We start from the raw sequence: 12,320 nt of genomic DNA, 5'->3' as shown, positions 1-12,320 counted from the left end.
GTAGCACCCCTTGACCTAATTCTACCTCTATAAATTCCCAAATATTTCCAAACCAATAGAGAGCCGCCCAAAACAATTTTTTTTCCGCCGCAAGCTTCGGTTCTTCCGCGATCCCATTTGGAGGCTTTTTTCGGTACTCTGTAGAAGGGGAAATCGATCATGAAGTGCTTCTACATCATCCTTGTTGCCTTCCGATGATGCGTGAGTAGTTCACCACGGACCTATAGGTCTAGATGGCTTCCTCTCTCTCTCCCTCTCTTTGATCTTCAATACAATGTTCTCTTGATGTTCTCTGAGTTCTATACGATGTAATCTTCTTTTGCGATGTGTTTGTTGGGATCTGATGAATTGTGGGTTTATGACTGGAATATTCATTGAAAGTAATTGAATCTCTTTTGAACTTTATTACGCATGATTGTTATAGCTTTGTATTTCTCTCTGGTCTATCCGTCTGGTTTGGCCAACTAGACTGATTTATCTTAAGTGGGAGAGGTGCTTTGTAATGGGTTCAATCTTGTAGTGCTCTATATCCCAGTGACAGAAGGGGACTAGACACGTATTTGTATTGTTGCCATTAAGGGTAAAACAACATGGTTTATTCATATTGATTGTTTACCTTGTCTACATCATGTCATCTTGCTTAAGCTGTTACTCCATTTTTTATGAACTTAATACCATAGATGCATGTTGGATAGCGGTCGATTGGTAGAGTAATAGTAGTAGATGCAAGCAGGAGTCGGTCTACTTGTCTCGGACGTGATGCCTATATATATGATCATTCCCGTGAATACATCATAACTATGAGCTTTTCTATCAATTGTCCAACTGTAATTTGTTCACCCACCATATGCTATGTGATTGAGAGAGAACCCTCTAGTGAAAACTATGGCCCCAGGGTCTACTTTAATTATATTATAAAAAACAAAAATACTTTGCTACAATTCTTTTTACTTTATTTTATTTTGTAATTTATCTATCTACCTATACAAGATTTGATCCTTGCAAGTAACGAGTTCAAGGGGATTGATAACCCTCTTGCCTGCGTTGGGTGCAAGTATTTGCTTTTGTGTGTGCAGGTACTGTTCACGAGTGTTTGCGTGATTCTCCTATTGGTTTGATAAACCTTGGTTCTCACTGAGGGAAATACTTATCTCTATTGTACTACATCTCCCCTCCTCTTCGGGGGAAATCTCAACGCAGCTCACAAGTAGCATCCACCATGTAGACATCGTAGATGGAGGTTGCCATCTAGTTGCCGGTGTTGGACTATGTAGTGTCGGGCGTGTCACCGACATCTTCGTCCATGTCGGTTGCCTCTTCGGAGGTGTAGTCTAGTACGTCAGTTAAATCTTCGACCATAGCGACTAGGTAGGTGATGGGAAGCACGTAAATTTCCCTATCATCGGCTTTACATCCAATCTACTCATAGAGCAAAGACTGATCGTCCAAAATCGCAAGATTCTGGATTCGATCTAGCATCTCGTTTAGAAGCGAGAGGTCTGCCAATCCCATCTCTTGACAGTAGGCGGGATTGATTTCCAGTATGCTCAACGAAGCGTGTGACACGACTTCAAAGCGGGGATTAGCCAGGGTGAGGGCCTGGTCAGATTCGGAAGAGACCGGATCAAAACTCGAGGTTGGTTCTGAGGTGAGACTCGATCCAAAGTTATGATCTAAGGTCGGGTCTGAGGTTAAGGCCATGATATCCATGGAGTTCTCCAGCCGATCTGGCACCCAACCAGAGAGGGCAAGATTGCCACGGGAATCGGTGATATACTCCAAACTCCCAAATTGATGATCTGATTTGGGGCGAAGCTTTCAACATGGACGAGGTGTCCGGCTGAATCAGCATGAAGGACGATGCTGCCGGGCACGAACAGCTAGTCCGGGACAAAGATTTCACTGCAACCGATGTTGCTATTGATCTGAAGGTGATCCATTGATCCTTTCTTACCACACAGCGGGACCTGCATGGGCCACCGATGTCGGTTCTAAAACCGGCAGATCTCGGGTAGGGGGTCCTGAGTTGTTAGTCTAGGAACAATGGTAACAGGGTATGAAGGGAAACGATGTTTACCCAGGTTCAGGTCGTCTCGAAGAGGTAAAAACCTACGTCCTGCTTTGATTACATTGATGTGATGGAGTATCAAATACAAGACGATCTACCTCGAGATCGTATGATTGTGTTCTAAACCTAAGGCTGGTAATCGTGCCTCTAAAGACTAAGCCCCACAACTTATATATGCACCGTGGGTACCTAGGTTACACGTATGGTCGGTTGCCAACATGCCGGCTATTGAGCTATTCTTGAAGTACACGCCAAGTCTTCGGAGGTTTCCATCTTGGTTACGCCGAGGTTCATGGCCTGTGGAGTCCTTCCTTGTGATGATCGGTGGGCCGCAAGCTTGCCCATGCACTGGGGTCGTGCAGGTTAGTACGCCTAGTCCAGGACACCGTCAGACTCGAACCTGGATAAACCCCTTGTGTGAGCCCCCTTCTGGTACTTCCGGCCACGTTTGCCACCCTATCGAGGGTACTGGTGGTTTCTCGTACCATCACATATATTTTACTCCATCCGCTCACAAATATAAGATGTTCTACCTTTTTTGTGAATCAGATGAGTGTAGACATGTTCTAGTGTGTTTGTTCATCATTTCAGTTCGTGTATACTTCATATTAAAATATGTTAAAACATCTTATATTAGTGATTTGAGGGAGTAGCATCTAATCTGAAATGTTGGCCTCAAATCATATGGCTCACAGATAGCAAAGTCAACAATATTGGCTTAGCTGGATTAACTTTTCAAAGTCAGCCACATATTGTATGTCCTAATTTGTTGGAGGGGAGACGGGAAGTAAAATTGAGCATGGAAATTGAAAGCACTAAACTGAAAAGCTTTAGAGTTGATTCCATTTACTTAGCGATTATATTTGGAGTTAATTCCACTTTTATCCTGTATTTTCACGATTGTGACAGATATTGCCCCATTTTGTAGACTTTTCATATTTTTTACCCAATTCAAGCAAACTTGTGCCACAGATTACCCTTTTTGATTTTTCCCTTGGTCTGACTACTTGGATCCACGCCTCGGTGTTGACTGGGCTTTCCATGTCAGCGGTTTAATCCCATAGTTCGTTTTTTCTTAGTTTAAAAATATGGTGTGCAGAGTCAACTATGAAAGCACCCATTGTATGAGTAATACCGAAGAAATGATTTCATTGCCTGACTCTAAATTACATCGTTGATTCTATGATTTCTACTGTATCTTTATAGATGCCATATGTTCTCTTACAGAAATCTGTACATGCTATGAAATTGTAGCGTACTACTATAGCTAATTGTGCAGTCAAACAGAAAAACGCACTCCACAAAAATGAAACGTTGTTTGAGTGCTACTACAATGATCATTTTCTTTCCTTCTGCCTTACCGAGATGCAGCATGAAAGTTGGTGTCCAAGAAACTGATTTCATTTCATTTAGTAAAAGAAGTCGCATGTTCCTTGAGATTGGGGAGCTATCATGCAATAATTAAGTTCCACATGGCACTGAGTGGCCAAAGATTCCAGAGACGGTTTTGGTGTAATTTGTCAATGATGAAAAAGTGTCCAATTGGCAACGACATACGCACCGAAAACTGGAGAAAAACAGTCAGTGGCAACCTGATCATTGCGATCAGAATACGCTTGTAACCTTTATGCGTCAAGATTACAGCCAACACATACATGTATGACTCTTTGGTTTAGCACGATTGAGTTAGGGCCTCTCTGATCCTCTGCATAAGAGTTTATTAGAGCCCTTTGAATCGCCGGAAGCCTTTATATTTTTTGTGAGAAAGATTCCGAATTCAAAAACTGCAGTGCCGCTGGAGATCGACGGAGAGAGATTCTTTAATTTCATTTCGTGCCCTGAAACCCGCCCGGGCGCGGCTCTCCACGGCGACCGCCCCTCTTTCTCTCGTCACGCCCCAGTTACTGTACGAATGCAAGGCAGAGCTTTCGGGAAAAGAAGCGAGGGGACGGAAAAGACAAGGCGATAAATTACAAAGACGACCCCCAGCGGGAGCCGAGGGTCCCCTCCCCTGCTCCTCGGTGCCTTTCCCCGGCCATCACGATTCAGGAGTCCCCTCCCCTCCCCGAACCCAACCAGAGCCAACGCCACTCCACCACCACAACTGCGCCCCTCCCCAAGGATTCCCTCGGATACCTCCCCTTCCCTCCCTCCCCAGCTCCAGCTCCGTCCCCACGCCGCGCCGTCGCGGCCCGGCCACGGCCATTGGCCTCGCTCCTCCCCTCCCCGTCGCCCTTCGGCCGGCCTCCGTCTCCCCGCGGTAAGCCTGCAGCTGCTCTCCGAGTCTTTGACTCCAGTGCCGCGAGATCTTGGTTTGGATCTGCGGCCCCGTGTCTTTCTCGGGCCGTTTACTCGTTGCGTTTGCTCTGTTCTTGTTCTTGATTCGGCACAAGGAGCGCGCGGGGGAGGGTGGAATTGCGGCTGGGCTGGTCATTTCATGTCAACATCGTTCATTCCTTTCTTTCCCCACCCCAGTTCCAGCACGCGTATCTCCGTCAAATTCTTCTTTTTAGAAGAGGCGGTCAGCTCAGCTCAGGTTGGCAGTACTAGTACCAGACGTAGCTTTCGCAGCGGCAGTGCAGTCCAGCCTTGTTTTATTTGTACCGGAACAGTTGTTGGAGTTTGGGCGATGTAGCTGTCCTTCGAAGCCCGAGTTTCTCCTTCCCAGTAATGTAGTGGAGCAGTACTTGGGAAGAACCGAGTTGGCGCATTGTTGAAAAAGGGTGGTCTTCTTTTTCTTCTTCTTCTTCTTCTTCAAGTGTTTGTTTCAGGTCTAGATTTGAAGAATCATGTGGCATTGTCACGAAATGAATGTACTTACATGAATCAATCTACAACAGAGCGTACACATTGTCTTGTCCACGACAAAATGTAGAAGAATCAAACTTCCGTAGAGGGCAAGGCTTCGGTTGAGTACATTGGGTGGGAGTGGAAAAACAGATCCGATATGTTGGCTCTCTCCAAATTAGAGCTTCTTAAAAGCATGGGTGCTTTGAGTCAGTATGACTCAGTTACAATGTTTGAGCTTGACAGCTTGTACAAGTAGCAGCCTGAGGAAGTTTTGCAAATCTCCGAGCTCTTCTCTGAAATTTGTAGTCAGACTCGATTGCATCAGAACGGCAACTGCAGTATTACCATCCGTGTCAACACCGTTCATTTACCCTTGGTTGGAGTGAGTGTCACAGTTGGATTTTTTAGGGGGTTTAATTCAGTTTGGTAGTACGAATCGTTGTATTCGTAGCAGTAGTGCAGTTTGTTTACTTGTACCAAAACAGTTGTTGGAGTTTGGGTGGTCTGTCACGGCATTGTCCCTGAAAGCCTGAATTCCTACTTTGCAGTAATGGAATGGAGCGGTACATGGAACCAAAGTTGGTACCTACATAGCTGGTGCATTGTTGAATTTTGTTGCTGCTGTTGCGTGTTTCCCTGAAGTAATTGTTGCAACTATAGATTGAAGGATCGTCCGGCATTGTCACCAACCAAATGTTGAAGAATCAAACTCTAATAGAGGGTTTGTATTGTCGCCAACAAAATGTGGAAAACCTAATCATTAATAGAGGGTAGAGCTAGCTTGAGTACATTTGGTGGGAGTGGGAAACATATCCCATATGTTGTCTCCCTCATAGTCTTACAACTCCAAATCAGATCCTCTTAAAAGCTTGTGTGATAACAGCCTGTGGGAGCAACTCAACTCTGTTCTGTGTGAGCATATTAAGAAGCTCTTAGCACTTTCAAGTAGTTGAGAGGTCTCAGATTACTACCATACAGCTAAATCTAGTGCCTATGTCGTAGTTAAACCAGCTTAGACGTGCCAAACACATGCTGAACTAAGTGCTTTCATATTTCACAAACGTGGGTGGTTTAAATATAGGTACGGTGTACCAAAATTTCAGTTTTCTGCTTTTATTTGACAAGTCCTTGGAAGTTAGATTTAGCCTCTTCAAAATGAATCCTTTGTAATTTGATCTTTTTGTACCTATTAATTGTTCCTAATCGTTATTTGTTACAACAAGAGATCTTTCTGAACTAGATCGTTCATATATTGATATCTGACTTAATTATGTGAAGGAATATGAAACTAAAGACAAAACGACCTGGATGGAAGTCCCTCGTGCCTCTGCAGCTGAGCAGGAAATCCACCATGCGCTTCTTTCTGTTTCCCAAGGTTCAGGCATCCGGTCAATCCCCAAATGATACTCCGGTTTATCTTAATGTGTATGATTTGACGCCCATGAATGGCTACATATATTGGGCAGGCCTTGGTATATTTCACTCTGGGATTGAAGGTACTTATCTGTGCCAGATCATCTTTTTTAAGCCAATTTACTATTTATGCACCAGTTCATTTATTTCTTTTTCTCATTTCTGTTCGGTTTTGAGTTATAAATCGAACACAACTTCACTGATGCTATATTATTCACCATTTCTCCTGGATTGTTCAGATCATTCCAACTAGCTCATCACAGCTAATGTTAACAATCAATAAGTTACAGCTTACTTTTATGTACCTTTCTCCAGTAAGTTGTTACTTATTTGACTGTGCATTAAAATAACAAGTAATTCCCTACCTGAACGACATTTCTACATAGTGGAGTGGAGTTCTAGGTAAATAAAAGAGCTTATTCTGACCATCAAATTTTGTGATCGTAATGCGACTACAGGCATCTGTGTCACCAGTATCATAGCAATTTAGCACACAATGCCGCAGGTGTTCAGCTAGTACAGATTTTGGCATAGCCTATGTAAGCTCCTACATGTACTCGTATGTGCTACCAGCCTACCACTGCTGTGATTAGCTCATATTGCTACATTCATGTATAGGCATAGCCTCTGATTTTTTTATTTCTTTTGGCAGCGATAAATATGGGATGGTAGCCTATGTTGTCCTTTCTACGAAAACTATAAAATGAATGAAATAATCTTAGCATCTCTCTTGATTTTGATGGACCACTCTATATGGCATTATGGCTTAGACTTCTATCTTTCTTTCCCAAATGGGTAGCTTAGAAAGGTGAATAAATGAATATGTTTACATATATACATATGTAGACCCATCTCTTAGGCGTGAAGTAAGGGTCTTCCTGGATCTCTTCAGTCCAGTGCCTGCTGTTAGGACAAGAGCTTTTGTTATGTTCAGTTCACTCCAATTTGGTCTGCTTGTGAAAAGGTGGAACAAGAATTAAGTGAGAGTGTGAGACCTTTATTCATGTCCTGTAAAACAAAAACAAAGCCTTGCCTATCTCTTCTGTTTTGCCGTCCTCGTGCAGATCAAATTGGACAACATTTTTGGAGTAAGATTCCATAACTGATCTGAATAACATTGTAGTCTGATTGCCTTTTTCCCCCTTGTGCAGTTCATGGCGTCGAATATGCATTTGGAGCACATGATTATCCCACAAGCGGGGTATTTGAGGTAGAGCCTCGTCAATGCCCTGGTTTCAGATTCAGGAGATCAATATATCTTGGTACGACGTGCTTAGATCCCATCCAAGTTAGGCAGTTCATGGAGCTACAGTCAGTAAACTACAATGGAGATTCTTACCATCTCATCATGAAGAATTGCAACCACTTTTGCAAGGATATGTGTTACAAATTGACCGGCAGCAAAATTCCAAAATGGGTGAATCGGCTCGCCAGAATAGGTACCATACCTTAATGCAAGCACTAGTGCTTATTATTATTAGTTGTTCAACGGTTTATTCCAAAAGGATAGACGGTTGTGATAATGTTGAGTGCATCTTAATGTGCATGGTCAGAATGCATTGAGCACTTTGACAGTTACTGCCATCATTCTTGCTGACTGTATTCCATTGCCACTTTAGTTTCTAGAAATGTAGTTTACCAAATTATTGTGTAAAGCTGTACTTTGGGATCACATCATCTGCTAGTGCAGTTCTGCAGTCTTTACAGCGACGGGACTTGAGACTTTGATAGATCAGGAAAAAGAATATAACACTCCACCAGAAAAAAAGGCAATACATGCCAGTGCACTTGACAGCTGATTTTGTTGCAGCTGAATCATCTGCTAGAGATTGAGGTCTCAGTTTTCAGTCTGAAAGGAGCGTGCTAAAATTATGAAATACAGTATGTATTAAACAGGAATTGCGGTAAAAAGCCAAACAGGAATTGCATTCAGCATGGGCTAAACTTCCGCACAACATGAAATTCATAACATGTATAGTTCAAGTCCATGGTCTGTGCAGTTGCATTCCTTGTCCAGATAAAGTCTTTAAAGAAATGGGATTCTTGTCATGTACATTGAATTTATTGCTTGTCATAGAACTTTGATGTTTTCCTGTGAGGTCCTTAAAAACTCAAGTTTATCGTTTTTCCTACAGGTGCGATCTGCAACTGCCTCCTCCCGGAGTCTCTGAAGATCTCCCCGGTCGGCCATGATCCAAACAGCCAGACCGAGGATTCAGAGAAGCGCCGTCTGCGGAACCCGTTGAGCTGTTTCTCCTCCATCTCAAGCCAGAGAGCGCTTCCCCCGTCTTCTTCCCCTTTCCCTCCATCGCCGGTGAAAGAGCCCCTTGCGAGCTCTTCGTCGAGGAAATCCAGCACGGCGTCGCTCAAGAGTAGGTAGCCCGTGTAACTTTTGAAACCAAGTTGGCTAATTCGGGCAGCGGTGCATCTGGTACTGCCGTCGCAGCTGCCAGTTAATTTATTTTTTCCTGTCGGTGTCAGCCTAATGCTTGCTTGTTGATGTTGTTGCTGTTGTTGTATCATGTGATGTAATCCCCGTGGAAAGAGTGTGGCTACAGACAGATGTGAATTGGGTGAAGGAATTCACCTCGATTCCACCCGCTCCCGCCCTGTACTCGTGATAGACTGTCGGCCAGATTGGATTTGTATATTAGCCTCCTCTATTCTTTCAGTTCTACCTCCCCTGTCTCATCGTACCCGATATCTTCCTCCTGGGTCATATCCATGCATGCTTGTGTTGTCTCATGTGATTTTTTACCTCATCAACTGTAAATTCACTGGTCATTGCTTGGTTCAGTCTACTTCAGCAGCTCGTAAATCAGGTAGCTAGACGTGTTGCCTCTGCTATGGCCATGCTGTTTACCACAGTAGTACATGTGGTTTTCTGAAGGTGGAGCAGTGTAGGCTCTAAATAAAGGCACATGGCAGTGCTCAGTTGAGCTGTGGCCGGGAGTCAGCAAAGGTGGCTACGCCTACACCGGCGGATCTGCATCTCAGCCAGCCATACAGGTGTAGTGCAGCAACTGCGCGAGCGAGCGTATAATTCCGCGGAGTGGCGCCGTGCCCACCAAGGAGAGGAGAAGGACGGAGGGAAGGACAGCGAGCGTGACAGTTTGCGGGCGCTGAAAGCTCTGCTCCAATCTCCAATCTGGTCGTACGTAGTACAGCTCCAGGGGGGAGGCACCTCGTCTCCCTCCTCGTCTCCTACGATGATGCCCCCACGACTAAGCAACGCCAAAGCCAAAGGCACCTCTGGCAACCTGCGTACGTTGCATCCCCCACACGGCCACGGCCACGGCCACGGCGAAGGCGGGCGGGGGCCATAAAGCCGGCGACGGCGACGGGGTTCGACGAGGACGACGAGCGATGGCTCCCTCCAGACTGTCTGTATGTGCGTTTGTTTTTTCCTCGTCCGTCCGTCCGTGCGGCCGGACGGAGGTCCCTGTCAGGCGCGGTGGATGACGGGCGATGATTGATTAGGTCGTGCGCGCTTGCTTCGCGCTAGCACGTACGTGTTACTTTGGAGTTTTGATCCGTCATTTCACTCAGGTCGATCGCCCGCCTTTTATCCTTTTTTTTACAGGGCTTATCTACGCGGGAGAATGGCTTTTAAAGGCGCCGGCTTGTTCGCTGCGCTTCGCTGCTGCAATCATTAGCTCCGGATAACATGGCCGCGGTTTTTCTTTCCTCCGGTCGACACGTCCAACGTCTACTCCTACTAGGATAGGAGATGCCATGTTTATGCGGCTAGCTGTACGTACGTGAGCTGAGCACCAACTCCTGCTCTGTTCCTGCTATCTCATGCTCCGAATGATGCTCAGCGTCAGTGCCTTTGCTAGTGCTACTAGTACTGTCCTGTGCACCACAAGAGAAGAGAGCAACTTGTGATGAAGGACCAAAGGAATATCATCAGGTGGTATTTTTCCATCGTTTATATCTTCTTCTTTGCTATAAAGCCCAGAACTGAGGTAAAGCCCACTCTGTTGGGCCGAAGCATCAGAAGCAATATACAAATGTGGGAGCTAGAGAGAGAGAGAGAGAGAGAGACATAGAAGAAGAGGTATAGCGCCAAAGACATGCATGTGCATATACGAGTTGTGAATGACGATCACACCATCAGTTCAGTTCAGTTCACCATAAATCGCATGATAATCCATACATTTTTTTTTCGAGAATGAGATAGTCCATACATGATACTCCCTCCGTTCCTAAATAATTGTCTTTCTAGAGATTTCAATAAATGACTACATACGGAGCAAAATGAGTGAATCGACGCTCTAAAACATGTCTACATACATCCGTATGTTGTAGTCCATTTGAGATGGCTAGAAAGACAATTATTTGGGAACGGAGGGAGTACTTACAAAGATTGCCGATTCATAATGTACATGGCTTAGCAAATACTCCCTCCCTAAACTACAGAGGGAGTACTACGTACTACTAAGATTCACCGTTAGGGCATCCACCCATTGAAACCACCACCAATACCTACTGAGTTCTGACTTGCTGCTACGTGCACACGATTACCCGGCAATCCCGGTTGATTAATTAATTAACATTGATTGATCATAGTAAACTACTAGCACTGTTCTTTCACCCCTCTATCCAGATCAGCTGAACTGATCGTACACCCCTCCGAGGTAGCCGCCGGCCGCCAAGTCCATCATGTAGTTGGTGTAGGCGTACTCGCTCATGTAGGTGAGGTCGGTCTCCACCTCCTCCATCCCGAACTGCTGCCCCCCTACCATTGCCGTCACCGTCGAGAACGACGAAGAGCTCGGGCTGCTGCCACCCCCGCCGCCCGTTGTCGCCGCCGCCGCCGCCGCCATGGCCTTGTTCTTCTCCTCCTCCGTCTCCGCCAACCTCTCCTTGAGCCTCAGCAGCTGCATCCATATATATGCACATGTTAGTGCAGCACAAACCAGCTAGCTAGTACAGTACAGTACCCAAGAATTCTGTCATTTATGTGTGTGAAGTGTGAACTGCAGCTAGCTCCTAGCTGCATGCATGGTGTGATCGAATAAAAACAAGACTAGGCAGCCGGACTGTTGCACTGTACCTCGGCCTCGAGGTGGCAGTTGTGGACGACGACGGCGTCGTGGGCGGCGCGGAGCTTGGAGAACTCCTCCTCGATGAGCTTGCTCTTGTAGCGGGCGCGGCGGTTCTGGAACCACACCGCGACCTGCTTGGTGTCCAGGCCCAGCTCCGCGGCGAGCTGCACCTTGCGGGGCGTTTCCAGTTTACGTTCCTTCCTGAAGCTCATCTCCAGGAACTGCGCCTGCTCGTCACTCAGCCGGCGTTTCTTCGCCGCATCGTCCCCTCCCGCGCCTTCGCCTGCCGCTGCCTGCCTCGCCCTCCTCCGCCGCCGCTGCCGGCCGGCCTTCTTCTGCTCTCCACCTGCACCCACACGCACTTGAGAATCAGCAACAGCGCATTGCGGTTGAACACTCGATCGAGCACCTACGTACTAACGTACATATGGATGGTGCGCTAGCTAAATCAACGACGACATGGATAGTCGAACTTACCGGAGACGGCTGGTGTGGCGTCGTCCGCCGGGAAACCGTCCGGGAAGACGAAGGAAGGGAACAAGAGCCTCTCTCCCTCCTCGGGGCTCATCTTTCCAGTAAAGCAGGCTAACAGCAACACGAGAATACTTCTCTCTAGCTAGTAGTGCTCAAGAAATACTATATTTGATCGGCTCTGATCGATGCTTTGGGCTTTGGAGCTTGGGATATTTCGAGGGGCGAGAGAGCAGATGCCGTGCTGTCCAGTGACCGGTGTCCGAGTCTGTGAGCCTGGAGCTCGGGCGGGGGAATTTATAGAGGGAGAAGCAGCGAGGGCTGAGGAGAGGTGTGTGGTAGCAGCTCTACTACTGGCACTAGGAGTAGTAGTAGATAGGAGTTGGGGCTTAATAATTCGTGGGGTGGGGAGCCACGAGAAAGCGATGCGTGTGTCGCGCTGTGAATTGTGTCATCTACGTACCGCGATCGATCAGTGTGTCCACTTAGCTTTCCCCGGCTAATCGTGTGCTAGTTTTGGATAACGG

The 12,320-nt window shown here is 46.3% G+C and overlaps 2 protein-coding genes across 2 annotated transcripts; one reads left to right on the top strand and one right to left on the bottom strand.

Annotated features, from left to right (window-relative positions):
* Positions 1–4,064: 4,064 nt before the first annotated feature.
* On the top strand, positions 4,065–8,948 carry LOC119291354 (deSI-like protein At4g17486). Its single transcript, XM_037570100.1, has 4 exons — positions 4,065–4,328; positions 6,137–6,354; positions 7,423–7,710; positions 8,407–8,948. The coding sequence occupies exons 2-4, from the start codon at positions 6,141–6,143 to the stop codon at positions 8,649–8,651; spliced, it is 747 nt and encodes a 248-aa protein (XP_037425997.1). The 5' UTR covers positions 4,065–4,328; positions 6,137–6,140; the 3' UTR covers positions 8,652–8,948.
* Positions 8,949–10,777: 1,829 nt separating this feature from the next.
* LOC119291352 (homeobox-leucine zipper protein HOX12-like) lies at positions 10,778–12,052 on the bottom strand. Its single transcript, XM_037570099.1, has 3 exons — positions 11,800–12,052; positions 11,331–11,668; positions 10,778–11,154 (listed from the first exon to the last, which is right to left on the bottom strand). Exons 1-3 carry the CDS (start codon positions 11,888–11,890, stop codon positions 10,882–10,884), a joined length of 702 nt encoding a protein of 233 aa, XP_037425996.1. The 5' UTR covers positions 11,891–12,052; the 3' UTR covers positions 10,778–10,881.
* Between the last annotated feature and the right edge of the window lie 268 nt (positions 12,053–12,320).

This window comes from Triticum dicoccoides, chromosome 4B, assembly GCF_002162155.2.
Source record: "Triticum dicoccoides isolate Atlit2015 ecotype Zavitan chromosome 4B, WEW_v2.0, whole genome shotgun sequence".
In the NCBI taxonomy this organism is placed as follows: Eukaryota; Viridiplantae; Streptophyta; class Magnoliopsida; order Poales; family Poaceae; genus Triticum; species Triticum dicoccoides.
Note: the sequence above shows the minus strand (reverse complement) of the source record. Positions and strands in the feature narration are given on the sequence as shown.

Coding starts and splice junctions, on each gene's coding strand:
- LOC119291354 (XM_037570100.1), top strand. CDS start 6,141: ATGAAACTAAAGACAAAACGACCTGGATGGAAGTCCCTCGTGCCTCTG. Junction 6,355..7,422: donor ATTTCACTCTGGGATTGAAG/GTACTTATCTGT, acceptor CCCCTTGTGCAG/TTCATGGCGTCGAATATGCA. Junction 7,711..8,406: donor GAATCGGCTCGCCAGAATAG/GTACCATACCTT, acceptor TTTTTCCTACAG/GTGCGATCTGCAACTGCCTC.
- LOC119291352 (XM_037570099.1), bottom strand. CDS start 11,890: ATGAGCCCCGAGGAGGGAGAGAGGCTCTTGTTCCCTTCCTTCGTCTTC. Junction 11,669..11,799: donor CGCCACACCAGCCGTCTCCG/GTAAGTTCGACT, acceptor GTGTGGGTGCAG/GTGGAGAGCAGAAGAAGGCC. Junction 11,155..11,330: donor ACTGCCACCTCGAGGCCGAG/GTACAGTGCAAC, acceptor ATATGGATGCAG/CTGCTGAGGCTCAAGGAGAG.